The sequence below is a fragment of the Erinaceus europaeus genome, chromosome X, assembly GCF_950295315.1.
Source record: "Erinaceus europaeus chromosome X, mEriEur2.1, whole genome shotgun sequence".
NCBI lineage: Eukaryota > Metazoa > Chordata > Mammalia > Eulipotyphla > Erinaceidae > Erinaceus > Erinaceus europaeus.
The window spans coordinates 29,152,581-29,169,744 of record NC_080185.1 but is presented as its reverse complement, the minus strand read 5'-3'; the positions used below and the strand labels follow the sequence as shown (position 1 = coordinate 29,169,744).

Here is a 17,164-nt window from a genome sequence, read left to right as displayed (position 1 = left end):
CTGGAGGCTATTTTTTTCCATTTGTTGCCCTTGTTATCATTATTGTTATTGTTGTTGTTATTGCTTTCATTGTTGGATAGAACAGAGGGAAATCGAGAGAGGAGGGGATGACAGAGAGGGGGAGAGAAAGACACCTGCAGAGCTACTTCAACGCTTGTGAAGTGACCCCCCCCTGCAGGTGGGAGCCCGGGGCTTGAACTGGATTCCTTACACCAGTCCACATGGTTTCGTGCCATGTGCACTTAACCCACTGAGCTACCTCCCAGCCCCAAGACATATTTTACACTTTGAAGAATACTTAGGTAGAGAGAATATGGATCAAAGGTTCTCTCAATGAAGTGTGGGCCAGGATCAAACTAGGGTCAAGTACAAAGGAAAACAATGTACTAGCCAAGTGACTTATTTTTTTCTTCACGCCCCCTCCCCTTTTTCTTTTTTTGCTAGCAGTGTTTTCACTGGGGCTTGAGTGCCTGCACAACTCAACCAGTCCTAGTGGTCACTTTTTTCTTTTATATAGAGGAAAATAGGGAGTGAGAGAGGAGAGGGAGAGAGAAAGACAGACACTGGAAACACTGTTCAACCATTCATGAAGTTACCCCCCTGCAGGTGGGGAACCAGGAGCTTGAACCCAGGTCCTCATGCATGGTAACATGTGCACTTAATCAGAAGAACCACTGCCTGGTTCCCCAATGCCAGGCTAGCGTGGGGGTGCCTCTTCCTGGGCGCGTACTCTCTGGGTTGGAGAGAATGCGACCGGAGCCAGCCTGGGCTGCTACTTACTCAGTGACACGAGAGAGATGACTCAAGAACAGAGCTGGTGGTGGCGAGGTGATTCAATTATTTTTTGATCAGAGAACCAGGGCTTTTAAGAGTCGGACCCGGAAGTGGCAAGTCAGAAATGGAAATGGCTTGACGTGGTTTGGAAAGAGGTGGAGAAAGGCAAAACAGGCTGGGAAAGGTAGGAACTTCCTTAGCAACTGTTGGGGTTTTAACTGGTAGGATAAATAATACCCTGCAGACAGGGAGGGTCTTGAGGGTAGAAAGAAGATAGATCAAAGGAATAGAATGGGTGGGGATCTTTCAGGCAAAACAATGATTCTGTAGATACTAAGGGAGCAGGCCATAGTATCAGGAATGCAGGGTGCTTTGTGAGACAGGGAGTCTGATAAGACGAGGCAAACCTTGGGGTGTTGTGTCCCTCCTTGCTCAACCTCTCAGTAGAGAGAGACTGAGAGATGGATGTCCCCTCAAGTCAAGCCCTGCCAAGCTCAACCACATCCTCACAATTTCCCTACACCACAAGTTATATGTGCTTAAATCCAAAAAGACTGTTTCTAAGACTTTGTGAGCATTACGGTGGTTATCTATGGGAGTGTGTGGCCACAGAACTTTGGTGATAAGAATGGTGTGGAACTATATCCTGTAATCTGACAATCTTGTAAACCACTATTACACACACACACATACACACACATGCGTGCGCGCGCGTGCGCGCGCGCAAATATATGCTTGAATTAAAATAAATAAAAAAGAAGATTCTTCAGGTAAACTAGTGACTCCATAACCATGTGGGGTTAATGGCTATCTGCCTGGAATTAGTATGTACAGACTATTTCCATCATCACAGAACAGTTATTTTTTTTTGGGGGGTGAGGGTGGGGGGCTGCATTAATCTAGATGACTCAGGCACAGCAACACTGAAAGCAGCCTGTTTGACCCAGTGTGGAAGCCTTTATGACACACGCCATGCCCACTTCAGTCTCCCTGTCTTTTAGGAGTGCCTCAATTCCACTTCCTCCAGGAATTTTCTCATGGCTACTCCAGTGCCTAGCAATGACTCCCTTCTTCCAACCTCCAGAGCACCAGAAATACCTGATATTTCTTGTGGCTATCACACTTTTTCTGGGGCCTTAGTCTTCCCAGCAAGACCGAAGCAAAAAGCTTCCTACAGAAGTAAAGCTGAAATCCCATACTGCCTGGTAGGTAGATCTGTAGGTAAGGCCCATCTCCTCCTGCCAAAAATGCCTATCTGTATAGAAACAGGCTGGGAGTACGGATAGACCTATCAACACCCATGTCCAGTGGGGAAGCAGTGACAGAAGCCAGACCTCCTACCTTCTGCACCTCATAATGATCCTGGGTCCATACTCCCAGAGGGATAAAGAATAGGAAAGCGAGGGGATGGGATATGGAGATCTAGTGGTGGCACCTGTGTGGAGTTGTACCCCTCCTATCCTATGGTTTTGTTAATGTCTCCTTTTTAAAATTATATATATATATATAAAAAGAATAGGAAAGCTTCCAATGGAGGGGTGGGATACAGAACTCTGGCAGTGGGAATTGTGTGGAATTGTCCCATTCTTATCCTACGGTCTTGTTGATCATTATTAAATCAATACATAAAACTTTAAAACATGTCTATCTATAGCACTGCTCCAACTCTCTTTCCCCTTGATTATTTGTAACTTTCACTGCTCTTATCAGTATCTACAAGAACCAGTGTGTAAGTCATATTGGCCATGCAAGACATTTATTTTGAAGGTTGCTGAACCTGGTGATTTGAGTTCAAGTTCAGAAAGTTTACTTTTTATCTACATTAGGAGGTGAAGGTGGAGATGATTTAGGAATATCAGCATTTGGTTTCGGAAATAATTTGGATAGAGCAGATGACATCTTCTTTATTACACCAACTCTTTGTTTTGAAGTACCAGCATTTTCATCATCTGCCATCACACCTAAAGAGAAATATTAGTCATTGATCAGGTTTTGGAATTGAGGTTGTCTGACTAGTGGGTTGAAAACTTAATACTTCAGAAAGAAGCATTTACACAGTGACTTTTCATTTTTAATGTGCGCCTCTCCTCCTCCTCCTCTTCTTCTTTTTTCCCCCCAAACACTCCTAGTGAGCACACACTAGGAGAAATTACAGGACATAAGACACCTCATCTGAGGTGATATGGGCAGAAAGGGTCCAATTTGGCAACAAGGCCTAGCCTTCTGATGAGCACTCCCTGCCACCTGGCGCTCCTTGAGCCAGATCAGCAGTGCCTGCCTCTCCTTCTAGCAGAGAGCTGTCCAAAAAAGCCTGATGAGCTAATTGCCCTCGAGAAGGTTATTCTAATTCTCAGCAGAGCAGACATCCAGCTCGTAACGTCCAGATGAAAGCAGCTGTGCATTAAAAAAAGGCTGTCATTTCCCACTTGCTTTCAGTAAGCTGTCAGTTGACTGACCCCAAGTAATCTGTTTGTGGTGTGAGTTATCAGGGAGCGGCTGACCAGTAAGAGTCTCCCTTTGGACCCATTTTTCTGCACTACTAATTTTGTGCAATGAGCTCTTAATGCATATCATAGTTTATGCTAACAAGATGGTTGTCATATCAGGAAGGACAGACATCAGCATTTATCTATGTTGCTGATACAGCAATGACAGGAAGTCATGGAAAGACAGAGCGATAAAGCCTATACTTTCTCATTTCCTATAAAAATATAAGGTCTAGGAGAGTTTTTATCTTCTTAAGTAATATAACCTTGGGAATCTCAAGAATCTATCACTACAACAAAGGTAGAAGATAGCAAATGTAGATTCTATATATGAATCCAGATTGGTACTGGCTAGAAGAACAGAAACTCACTGACTCATTTACTCACTGACTCACTGACTCACTGACTCACTCACTCACTCACTCACTCACTCACTCACTCACTCTCACTCACTCCCAGAGATAGTGTGAACCCTTTGGCTAACAGTTTGGATTCCTCACTGTGGAAGGTTATTGTTAACTTGCTGTATTCCACATGACATCCTTGAGAGCCTTAGTATAAAATAAAAAATATATTGTACCTGAAGTACCGCCTTTGGAAGAAGGTATGCTAGTTCCCATACTTTCGCGTTGGAATAGGGTGTAAAACTGTTAAAAAAAATGAAACACTAGCATAAACTTCTGTCCCATAATGGAACCACTGAGAGAAATTTAAACAATAGGAATGCTTGGACCCCACTCCAATTTTACAGGACTTCTGGAGGGCAGGACAAGAACTGATAGATGTTCTAAATCCCCTGACTTGTCTTTTATTTATTTATTTATTTATTTACTTACTTATTTATTTCCTTTTGTTGCCCTTGTTGTTTGATTGTTGTAGTTACTGATGCCATTGTTGCTGGATAGGACAGAGAGAAATACAGAGAGAGGGGAAGACAGAGAGGGGGAGAGAAAGATAGACACCTACAGACCTGCTTCACCACTTGTGAAGTGACTCCCCTGCAGGTGGGGAGCCAGGGGATCAAACTAGGATCCTTAGGCTGGTCCCTGTGCTTTGCACCACCTGTGCTTAACCCGCTGCGCTACTGCCCGACTCCCCCCTGACTGGTCTTATTATACAACTAGATTGTGATCTAAAAAAGGAGGAGGGACGGATGCCCCGAGATGAATGATGAGTAGGTTAAGTCACTGGTTTGTGCTCAACGTGGGTGTTTTTAGAAGATTCAAGACTCAAGAAAACCCAGACCAACTGCCAACTGAATCAGAAACTCTGGGAGTGGGGTGGGGTGGGATTGGGATTGTCAGTTGTTTTTCAGAGTTTGCCAGATGCTTCTTATGAGCAGTCAAGGTCAAGAACCTCTCCTCTGTGGTTCTCCTGGGAGCTAATAATAAATTCCCAGATCCGGCTGTATGGCAGATTCACAAGTAGAAGCTGGGGGACAAGTGATGTAAAGACCGAATTTGACTCTGAAAGTCAAGGCAGTTTTTTTCAACAAACATTTGCTGGCTGTCTACTATATTTCAGTCCTGTGCTGGGTGCTAGGCAAAGACCTGAGGTGATGAACAAATCAAAGTTCTCATTACTGTCAGGCTTCTAATCAAGGGAATATATAATGAACAAGAGGATGTGGGCAAGTACACTTGTCTGTTTAGTTTCCTGCTATTATCTCCAGTGCCTGGCACATAGTAGGAGCCGGATGAATAGTTGTTGGATGAATGAATGATCAAATAGTGACGTAAATGCTGTGAAGACAAAATAAAGAGGGATAAGGAGGATAGTGTGTGTATTCCTACTAGCACATTGGGGAGGGAAGGCAAAAACTGAAGACAAAGGGACTCAGGGAGAACAAGACACACAGCTCTCTGGGGATGTTGTGTTCCTACCTAGCAGGGGAAGAACAAGTGCTAAGACTCCCAAGTGGGAGCATGCTTGGCATTTAAGGGGGCTGTAAGAAGCCAGTATGGCTGAGTGAGAGTGGATAAAGGAGTGACAGTAACAGTAGGGTGTTTGGTTCTGGGGGGAGTGGGTGTGTGGGAGGGAAGGATGGATTCTTATGTGTGTCCATGGAGACTATAATAAGGCTTCTGGTGGTAAGCCTGATTGGGGCCAGGCAATGCACACCTGTTTAAGCACACAAATCACTATATACAAGGGCCTGGGTTCTAGTCATGCTCTCCACCTGCAGGAGGTGCTTTCTCTCTCCCTCCCTCCTCTGTCTCCTCTTCCCTCTCAATTTCTTTTTAATATTTTTATTTATTTATTCCCTTTTGTTGCCCTTGCTTTTTTATTGTTGTTGCAGTTATTATTTTTGTTGTTATTGATATTGTCATTGTTGGATAGGACAGAGAGAAATGGAGAGAGGGGGGAAGACACAGAGGGGGAGAGAAAGATAAGACACCTGCAGACCTGCTTCACCGCCTGTGAAGTGACTCCCCTGAAGGTAGGGAGCCAGGGGGCTCGAACTGGGAACCTTAAGCCAGTCCTTGGCTTTGCGCCATGCGTGCTTAACCCCCTGCGCTACCGCCCGACTCCCTCCCTCTCAATTTCTTTCTGTCCTATCTGATAAAAATAGAGGGAGGAAGGGGGCATGGCCACTGATTTATTTATAGTGCTGGAACTGAGCCTCAGTGATAAACCTTGGTGGCAATGAGAGAGAGAGAGAGAGAGAGAGAGAGAGATGGAGGTATAATGGTGTCTTTTTTCCCGTGTTTAATATTGGAGGATGTGCAGTATAATATTTAATTTTTAATATTTTTGAATATTTTTCTGTGTTTAATATTGGATGCACTCATTTATCTGTAGACCACAGTTTTCTTGGAGTTGAAAGCTAGCATAATTTTGTGCTCCTCTATAAAGGGCACCAAACCTTTTTTTTTTTTTTTTGGAGGGAAGGAGAGAGAGGAGGAAGAGGTTGAAGGAGAGAGAGAGAGGAGGAGGAGGAGGAGGAAGGAGAGAACACTGCTTCACCATACATGGAACTCTCTGGGGGGTACCAAGTAGCAGAATGGATGACACGTTGATAGTTTTCAAATGAGAAAATGAAGAAGCTGAGCAAGGGGCAGTTGAGCAGGTAGAGTGTAGGGCTTGCAGTGGAAAAACCCATCACAGCCAGCGAGAAGGAAGAACAGCACAAAGAATTCAGAGTCAGGGAATCAGTGGAGCAAAAGGTAAAGCCTGTCAATAGACCTCCAGGCTGGAGAGTACTTCTCCTCTTAATATCTTACATGGAAATCGTGGTCTCTAAGTGACACTCGAGATGGTCAAACAGATGTCGGCAGTGACAAGTGGGAGCTGTGTATGTACCCAGATTGGGTGTCGGATGGCTAAAATGAGCAGGAAGCTAAGAGGACACAGAATAGAGTGCAGGATGTGCAGTTTTAGCCTCACTTTAGGCTTCCTAAGAGGACTTAGCTGAGAGGAGTTTCTGGGAGTCCATTGAGGAGTGGTCCAGGCTTTGGGAAGCTGCCCAGAAGGGTCAGTTGTAGTGTTGGGGAGACAGCACAGCAGTAGAGCACAGGACTTGCACCACCTGTGCAACACAGGTCCCAGGTTCAACCCTCTGTGCCACCATATGCCAGAGAATCCTCATGAAAACAAAAGAAGGGCTAGGAGACAGCATAATGGTTCTGCAAAAGACTTTTATGTCTGAGGCTTTGAGGTCCCAGGTTCAATCTCCAGCACCACCATAAGCCAGAGCTGAGCACTGTGTTAGTCCCTCTCTGTGTGTCTTTCTCTCTTTGTTTCTCTTATTAAAATAAAAATAAGGGGCTGGGCAGTGGTGCACCTGGTTAAGCACACATGTTACGAGGCAGCGGGATCTGAGTTCAGAGCCTGGTCCCCACCTGCAGAGGGAAAGCTTCACAAGAGTTAAAGTAGTGTTGCTCGTCTCTCTCTCTATCCTCCTTCCCTCTCAATTTATCTCTGTCCTATCAAATAACATAACATTTAAATAAAAAGTACTAAATATAATAATAAAAATAAATAATTTAAAGCCCATTTTTAAAATGAGTTAATCATTAGGGGCATTGAGAAGTATTTGGAGTCAGCCCTAATTTCCCTCAAGCAATGACCTTTCCTCTTTGAAGCATCTATTCCTTCCTTGTCCCCATCCTCAGGGAGCTTACCTGGAATTCTCTGGGACCCCACTGTGACACCCTTCTCTAGAGGTTATAGGAGTGAAGGAGTGGAATTGTTCTGAGATGCTAAAGGGGCTCAGTGAACAGGGACAATGGCTTAACCCCAAAGTGAGGGTTTTGATGAAGAGCTTTATCTTGAATTTGGTGCCTGTGATAGAACCCAGGGCCTAAGGCATGGAAGGGACACACTCCACCATGATGTCCTTCCAATGAGATGGACTTACAGGCACACCCCAGCTCAGAGAGATTTGAGTGCAGGAAAATGGGGTCATTGGAGTGTTTCCTGTCACCCTGCAAAGCACACCTCCCTTAGGTGACCTTGACAACGGGGCCACTTCTATTATGTTCCCCTAGCTCACAGTGAAGAAACAGGAAAGAAACAAACATTTACCTTAAGGCTGCTTGTACTCTCCAGACCTATACGGTAAAGACTGTCTGTAAGCAAAACACAAAATTGGTAGAATTATTTCTGAGACATGGACAAAATCTGATACACACACAAAAAAGAATGTTGATACTTTCATCAAAGACTCATAAAAACCAGGCAAATGATTTTAAAAATTGATTGGGGATATTTGATTTCTCAGGGCCCTTATTTTAAATATCAATTTTATAGTATCTAGCCTAAAAGCATAGCAACCTTTCTGGATATATCTAGAGATTATTTTAATGAAAAAGACACAGAAAAATTCTAGGCATTTTGAGAGTTCTAGATAATCAGAATCAAGTTGAGATTTTATTCTTTCTTCCGTGAAGCCAAAAATTTATATTGCCCATCCCAATTTTCACACTGAATTCTAGACTTAAGGATCCAACTGCTCAACATGACCTGTTCACATCTAATATCCTCTTCATCTCATGAAGTCCACGTAGAATTCTTGTCTTCACTTTCTTCCCTCTCTGTGTTCACTGAGCCTTTCCTCTGTTATCAAATGGTACCATGATATACTTGATTGCTGACAACTAAACTGTAGGAATCACTTTGCTTTTTCTGTTTGCCTCATTCCCAGCACCAAGTCCATCAGCATGGTGGACTTTTGTGTAACTAGCTTAGCCCTAGTAAAAATATCAAAAGGTTTTTCAAAGCTAAATTTAAATATATTTTTTACTTGATAATACAGAGAGAAATTGACAGGGAAAGAGGATAGAGAGGGAGGCAAGAAAGCATGGTTGAGTGCACACCTGTGTGCATTACCCTGTGAAAGAACCCGGTTCAAGCTCCTGGCTCCCATATGTAGGGGAAGTTTCATGAGTGGTGAAGCAGGGCTATAGGTGTCTTTCTCTCTCGCTTGCTCTCTCCTCACCAGCCCTCGATTTCTCTTTTTCTATCAAAATTAAAAAAAATAAGATAAAATTCAGTTTTGAAGGGGGCTGGGCTGTGGTGCACTTGATTGAGCACACATGTTACCATGCTCCAGGACCCAGGCTTAAGCCCCTAGTCCCTATGTGGAGGAGGGAAGCTTCATGAGTGGTGAAGCAGTGCTGCAGGGAACTTTCTGTATCTGTCTCCCTCTCTATTCCCTTTCCCTCTCAACTTCTCTCTGTCCTATCAAGTAAAAATAAATTTAAATAAGTAAATGGCATTTCGCTTCGAAAGGCTTTTAATGTTTTTACTAGGGCTAAGCTAGCTACACAAAACAAACACATGCTCTTATATAACTAAATCCTAGTAGCAACAGACTCTAGGACTTTTTATTTCCTGGATGTTTTCCCTGGGGGCCTGGTATTTGTAAACTCAGTAAACAACCCATAATTTACACCAAAATAATTAATGAAATTTACAAGTTATTCAGAAAAAGCAAACTAGTTGGCTCATGTTAACTCATAAACTGACCCAGTAATCAATTACTGAGAAATATCAGTATTAATTTTAGGTCTGATGACAGTGAAATCCATCAATACAATGAACATAGTCTTCTTTTAAGTGCAATCTAATTTAAATTAAGAAAAAAAAACTCCTAATCTCACCTTCTGTTATTTTTGCACTCGGACCAGTAGAATGATCTTCATCATTACTGAAAAAGGATAAAAGACAGTCATTATTGAGCATTTAGATACTTAAACGGACTACCTAGACTAACTAGATACTTAAAAGGACTTGTGGCCAGGCGGTGGCACACCTGGTTAAGCTTCACACAAGCGCACACACTACAGTGCTTGAGGATCTGGGTTCAAGCCCCTGGTCCTCATCTGCAGGGAGAAAGCTTCAAGAGTGGTGAAGCAGGGATGCAGGTGTTTCTCTGTCTCCTTCCCTCTCAATTTCTGTCTATCCAATAATAAATAAGTAAAATTAATATACATATATGTATGGGACTAATTAGACTATTCATAACCTGTTTTTTTTTTCCTCCCAGGTTCAAGGATCTATTACGTTAGTTAAAGACTTTAGCTATGCTAACTAGATCACACATTCCAGGAGAAAGGGAGTGGAAGTCAGACAAATTGAAATGGAAAAATTGGGACTGCAGATGAGTGCTCCGGAAGGAGTAGGGGAGGTTGAAAGGTTAGAAACTGACTTCCTTGAGGATCCCATTCTGTCAAGGGAATTTTCATGGCAGGTGGTTATTTTCTTAGGCAAATGATATTGCTTCAGCTGAATGTACCTAGTAAATGATGGCAGATCATCTTCATTGTATGATGATGAAGTCATGATTCTATGTAACAAGAAATGTGTGGGTTCAGAAGTACTAGATTTTGATTCTTTTCCCTGGAAAAGAAGGTACAAAGGAGAATTTGTAATGAATCAGGTAAAATGTATAATAACAGCTCCTTAACTATTTGTGTAGCCAGCAGTTCTAACCAGTTGGTACATGTGTAACATTTCTCAGTTTTCCACATAATACTCTAGCCCCCCAGCCCCCAACCCAAGGTCCTCCTCTGCCATCATGTTCCAGGACCCGAACACTTCCTCTGACCCAGAGGCCTTTACTTTTGGTGCGAGGTAGTTACATTGTTCACTTACAGTTAGATTTGTCCTCATCTCCGTAAAGGAGGTAGAGTTGATAGCTGATTTCGAAGCAGTTACATTAAGCTTAGAAAGACGTTTTCTTTTGTATGTTTCCTGGATGTCTTTCCAACCAAATGGTGATACTTCAGTATTGCTTGTTGATACACTGGGTATTGGAGAATAACAATTTTCTGGCAATGACTGTGAAATTCTGCCACTCATCAGTGGCTCGGCAGCTCCGCTCTCAATGGGTGTCATGTCTTCCATGTCCTCGTCAAAGCACATATATTTTGGCTCTTCCTTCAAAATCTCTTTTAAAACAATTTCCTTCTCATCAGAAATGAAAGCTTCCTTTACTGGGATTTCTGAAGTGTCCTGATTAATATCATGAGTTATTAACCGGATAATAAGATCAGTTTTGTTCTGAACGTCTTTTAAAAGCTCTACTTTAGTAATGTCGGGTTTCAACAAATTGGGAAATGAATTCCTACTAGCAAGCTGGAATTGAAGAAACAATAGATATTATAAACAAATTTTTTAAAATTTATTTCTTTATTGGGGAATTAATGTTTTACATTCAACAGTAAATACAATAGTTTATATATAGATAACATTCCCCAGTTTCCCATTTAACAATACAACCCCCACTATGTCATTTATCATCCTTCATGGACCTGTATTCTCCCCACCCACCCACCCCAGAGTCTTTTACTTTGGTGCAATACGCCAATTCCATTTCAGGTTCTACCTGTGTTTTCTTTTCTGATCTTGATAAACAAATTTTTAAAAAGATATTAGTCGGGTTGGGGAGATAGCATAATGGCTACGTAAAGGACTCTCTGCCTAGGGTCCTGAGGTCCCAGGTTCAATCCTTAGCACCACCATAAGCCAGAGTTGAGCAGTGCTCTGGTGTGTATCTCATTAAAATAAAATGAATAAATATGACCACAGTGTCTTTATTTATTATGAGAATAATAGAGGTTGGCTTAGCTTATATTCTAACCGGCCCTGTCAGACACACACAATACTATGATAATGTATATTCATACCAAAAAAAAAAAAAAAAAAAAAAAGAACCACCACCACCACCCTGGTGGGGACTGTGATGCTTTTTTTTAAATTATTTTTTTAAACCTGAGCACTGCTCAGCTCTGGTTGATGGTGGTGTAGGGGACTGAACTGGGACTCTGGAAACTCAGGCATAAGAGTCTCTTTGCATACCATTATGCTATCTAGCCCCCCCCAAAATTGTTTTTCTTTTAAATTCAATCTGACTAGCTAATGGAAATTACCGACACCTTTACAGTGAACCACACTACCGAAGGGGTAAGTTCCAGGAAAACAGAGGACTCTATTTGATGAATCAGAGTACCCATTTCTATTGGGCTAGGCAAGAGGAAATTGACCAGACTTTCTAATGTAATTCTGTAGATCTGAGGAAGGAAGTCACAGAAGGAAAATAAGATCGCACTACTCTCTTTCAACTATTGTCTTTTGTACTTACCTCTAACGGCTTTATATTTAATCTCCCTTTTTGGTCTAAATAGACACGTTTTTCTTTTCTTGCTTTTCTACTGGATGTACCAAGAGTTGAAGACTTCCTTCTACATACTGAAGCCTCTCCCCTTAGTGCTTCAATGCTATATCCCGTGTCAGTTAAACATTGATCCTGTAGTTTCTGCAGTGGTTGTGTTTTTATAGAAATTACTCCCAAATGATCTTCAATAATCACTGGATCAATTTTGATGGGCTGTTTTTCACAGTGAGGTATTATTTTGGCTTGTGAGTTCTCTTCACTTAAATTTTGGTCTAAAAGTTTTGTCTCTAACTTAGGTTCCATTTTAATCACATGCTGATGGGCCTTTTCAACAATTTGTTTAATGTTCAAATCACTACAGATAGTAGTACTTGGGTATTTCGGGCTAATTGTTTCTAAAGGGCAATTTAAAATTCCATTGATGATCAGAGAGGCTACCTCTTCAGGGAACAAACAGTTTTTACTATTCACATCATAATAGAGTCCTTCATGTGTTCTGGATTGTTGTAGTACATGATTATAAACAGAATTGACTATTTGAGAAATGATTTCTACACTTTTTTGATTTAAAACATTTTCTTTAGTAGTAGTAGCCACAATACTGATATTATTTCTGACAATTTCAGATGTGACAGATTTTGTCAACTGAGAAGCAATATTACTTAACTCATGCTCTGATAAGTTTTTAACACATTTGCTTGAGGCATTTTGTAGGCTTACCAATTTGGCCAAGAACAATGCCAGTGTTTCCTCTAAAACCTTGGCATATAATATGATCTTTTTTGGGGATGACAATGTTTTCTTCCATTTATGACTGATAATATCGACCACCTTTTCCATGATTTTAATAGTTTCAAGAACTAATGAGGTACCTGATGTTTCTTCCTCTATTTGATGATGAAATTCTGAAGCTGAAATTTCCTTCACCATCAAAAATCCTATGATGTCGGAAAGGATAGTATTTTGGCTCATTAAATCTTTATACATTGACCCATGAGATCCAGAGTGTTTTAAGACATGGTAATAAGTAGAAGTAGCTACTTTTTCAATAGTTTCATTATCTGCTAAAGATCTAGTGGCTGATTTTTTGGAAGGTGACACGATGGAAATTTGACTTTTTGAAATGTATTTTTGAAATGAATTTAAGATTTTTAAAATTATGTTTTTTATGGCAGCACACAGTGAATTGTCTTCTATGTTAGTTGCTTTTGGGAACACTGATAAAAGTTTTGACAAGAAATTTACAGCAATTTCTTCTATGATATCTAAAGGCAATTTACAAAATGATGATTTGGAGAGAGGAGATTTGGTGGTTTGAATGGTATCGTCAACAACTGTCACAGTCTCTCTGCATGGTTCTGGTATAAACTCACTGGAAAAGTAGTTCTGCAACTGATTTCCACATACTTCTTGTACAATTAAATTAACTATGGTCTCTGAAAGAATTTTGCAGCCATTGACAACACAATTCTGTATGGTCTCTTGAGATCCAAATTGTGGCAAGAGGTTATTATAAATTGTCTGAGACACCAATTGAGTAACTTTATTATAATTTGTATGTAAGGACTTTACATTCTGGATAATTATATCTTCATTTTTGTTCATCTCTGTCACAATTGTGCTTACTAACTTCATTTGAAGGAAATCTATTTCTGAGTACACCTCAGGTACTTTTGTTTTAGTGTTGATGAACGTTGAGAAAATTCTTAATAGAAGATGATATACTAGGTTCTCTAGAAAGTCATAAGATAGTTTTATGGTATATGGGGATAAAGTTTGACATCCTCTGCTGGTTTTTTGAGCAATTTTACAAAAATCTGTCCTAACCGCTTCAGATTTTTGAGGCAAACAAACTGATTTTGGAACATCATCATTAAGTAGTAAGTTTAGTTGATGTTGAAAAATTTCTTCTATCATTGAATTAGCTAGTTCTGATAGATTTTCATCATTGCCATCTATGTCTTTACAAGTGGAGTCTTGAGGTGTATATTCCTGAAAAATCTCATATACAGAGCGGTGGAATATTTTGTTGACCAAAAGTTCACTGACAGATGGTATTTTAGTCATGGATGGTTCTTCATGTGAAGGTGTTGCAGTTGTCATTTTGTGTATAGGTGGTACTTCATCCATACCTGTAGCTTTTATTTTTGAGGGGATTTTATCCATAGGTGGTTCTTTTTCCTGAAGAGGTACTTTACGAATGGATGCAGTTTTATCTGCATTTGGGGAAAACGAACTTCCATGATCTCGGTTGACCAGTTTAATTTGAGTATCTGAAAATTCACTGAGAAGTGAATCAATCAACTTTGAAGCAGTATCACAGTATTCTGTTCGACTTGCTTCACTGTCTACTTGTGGGCATGAATCATCTGGTGAGGAATAAATTATCAATTTGTTAATTATTTCAAATTTAACATCTCCTAAAGTGTTAGCAGGGGAAACCCCAGGGTTATTTTCTACAAATATGTGATTATCAGGTAGAATTATTAGTTTTATGAAAATTAGCAACTTATTCCTCTCTCCAAGATAAAAGAATCATTAAAATTGAACTCGACATCATGACTAAAGATGACTGTCCTTGGCTATCATGTATCACTGCCTGGCCTCATTCTCTTTTAAAATATATCATTTACAAGCTTTTAGTACATGTAAGCACTTTGCCTGAGAATGAAATGAAACTAAATGAAGAAGCAGTGTCACCAGATCTTGAGTTTGTAGCCTCAAAACTAATTGGTGAAATTATAACAGAAAGTTTGGAAGATGAGACTAGACTTCCCACAGCAGAAGAATGTGAAGAATGTATGCAACTGAGAGCAAGTGAGAACTCTGTTGACTTCATGGGTAATAATCTTATGGAAAACTTCAAATTCCAAGATGAAGTACAGGAAGATATATGCAAAAGAGGAGGCTCATTTCTCAGGAGACTAGCTGGCTTCGTTAAAAAAGAAATTGTGAACCACCATCTGCAGCCATTTTTACACGATTTTACATCAATGTCTTAACTGAAAGGGACCAAGTGACTGAATCCTTACATCTTGGTAAGGAAAAATCAACAGCCCTTCCCACAGGCTTCTATTTAATCTGCTAAATTTTTAGAAGATGCTATCATTGATTTGGTTCTCAAATTTTATAGTCTCATGAGCATTACTGAAAACCCTAATGACAAAAACTTATAGGATAGAGACCTTGTGGGCATGGCCATAAAATTTGCCAGTGCCCTCAGAGGGGAATTTAGGGAAAATGACATTAATGTTCTAGCAAATGCTTAAGAAACATTTTCATTTCCACCCGTAAATAAAAAGACTATTGACAAAGTATCTATTTTTTATGAGTATTGATTTGTATAGATTCATAAATGTAAATTGGAGATTTATACTCTCCTAATATTTTTCATACATTTGGTTAAGAGTTTTTTTTTAAACTATCTCTGTATACTTTTCTGAAAAATATGTATTTTCATCTAAGTGATCTTCAAGTACTGGCAAACTCCAGTATAGTTGACTTTACTAAAGTTCTAATGATGTTGGTTATGTTGGCTTTTCCCTTATATGGATTTTCAGTAGTCAAGACATTGTGTGAGGAAATCTAAAGGAGTTGGCATAAAATCTCAGAAGTTACTTCCTCCAAAAAGATGGTTGAATTCACAGTGAGAGACAACTCTCTTTGTTTAGGATCTATTGATCTTTGTAGATAAGTATGGTTCAATGCACCTGAAGATTTTTATCTCCAGATAAAAATGATTCAAGATGGTTATTTATTTTATTACATAATTTGTTCTTTTTGTGATAAGTATATTACTTATGCCTTTTTTTTCAAATGTTTTGTGAGAGACCCATATAAATTTGAATGCAAAATGTCAGTATAAATGGCACCCACCATAGCCTGTATGTCTTTTACTGAGCTTTAACAAAGCAGAAGCCACTGGAAAAACAAGATGCAACTTTTAGCAAGTTCATTCCCAAGTGTTTGGGGATTGAACTATCTTCTGTGAAAACAAGGTATGTTTACTGCCCACAAGTAGCTGTGGTTGACTTTGATAGTCTTCTTCAGCTACTTGTGGGCAGTAAACATATTATGTTTTCACAGAAGCCCTTTGTGTAATATCTGCCTTTAAAATATCACTGCTAAAAAGGACTTGAATAATGGTATCGGAAATGCTCAAAGCAAGTTCAGTGAAAGAAACAGATCGATCCCCAAATACTCGAATACTTTAAATGATATAAAAAATAACCAATTCAGAGAGATGTTCACAAAATTAATTAAATGAAGAATGACTAGCTATACTTCCTAGTGGTTATTTTCACTCATATTTTTCCTTCAACAATGTAAACATGGCAGATAGTTTTTCATCATGATGACCTAAAAGTAAACAACAACAACAAAAATACTGGCAATATTTTCACCCAAGTGCACCTCACTCAAGAAACAGGAAAAACCTAATCAATAAAGGAACTACATTTTCTTTTAATCTCTATTTCCAGTGAGTTGGGAAATAATAAAAAAAACCAACAAAATTCACATGTTTAAGTACTAGTTTCTTCCTTGGATAATTATATTGCTTTAGGAAGCTGGAAATCCTGGAACAGAGAAGCGATTTTCAACTGTAGCACTGTAATGTTTCTGAGTAACTACAGTAATACCTAGCAGCCTCATTCACTACTGAAAACCTTTTTGATTATTCAGCTTCTTATCCAGTTTGTAACTGTACAGCATGTAATGAATTGAATTGAATAATGTTGATTAATGATTTACAATTTATAATATACAGAAATGTCTATTTCACATGGTTGAACCCAACACATATATGCAAACATTCATAGAAGGGGAGTTCAGTATGAAGACATACCTCTGAACCCTAAGTAAAAGTTTTAAAAGATTTCTCCAGTAATTACTTAAAACAACGAGTCTGGAAAGTAGGGTCTTTGCAGGTCAGCACTGCCATACATGAATTACTTACAGATGATGCCATTTTTCGATCCCCTACTCTCTACTAGGTGGCAGTAGGCTGTAGAGCGTTTGTCTATGGTAAATCAGACTCCAGTAGAAAGGACATATCAAAATAATGGAAATTCCAGAAGGGTAAGAACAAGAAGAGAAAAGAGACTAGATTCAAGGAAACAGCAGCTGAAAAAAACATCCAAGTTGGGAGCTGGGTGATAGCGCAGTGAGTTAAGTGCAGGTGGCGCAAAGCGCAAGGACCTGCTGTAAGGATCCCGGTTCGAGCCCCTGGCTCCCCACCCATAGGGGAGTCGCTTCACAGGCGGTGAAGCAGGTCTACAGGTGT

The 17,164-nt window shown here is 40.0% G+C and overlaps 1 protein-coding gene across 1 annotated transcript in view; it reads right to left on the bottom strand.

The window, feature by feature from the left end:
* Window positions 1–2,580: 2,580 nt before the first annotated feature.
* Window positions 2,581–17,164, bottom strand: part of LOC132535737 (fibrous sheath-interacting protein 2-like) — an 81,279-nt gene continuing 66,695 nt past the window's right edge. The window contains exons 25-31 of the mRNA XM_060182639.1: window positions 11,848–14,249; window positions 10,359–10,841; window positions 10,000–10,103; window positions 9,365–9,411; window positions 7,788–7,831; window positions 3,841–3,907; window positions 2,581–2,735 (exon numbers count right to left, since the gene is read on the bottom strand). Coding sequence (XP_060038622.1) covers window positions 2,581–2,735; window positions 3,841–3,907; window positions 7,788–7,831; window positions 9,365–9,411; window positions 10,000–10,103; window positions 10,359–10,841; window positions 11,848–14,249 — 3,302 coding nt within the window. The remainder of the gene's footprint in view (window positions 2,736–3,840; window positions 3,908–7,787; window positions 7,832–9,364; window positions 9,412–9,999; window positions 10,104–10,358; window positions 10,842–11,847; window positions 14,250–17,164) is intronic.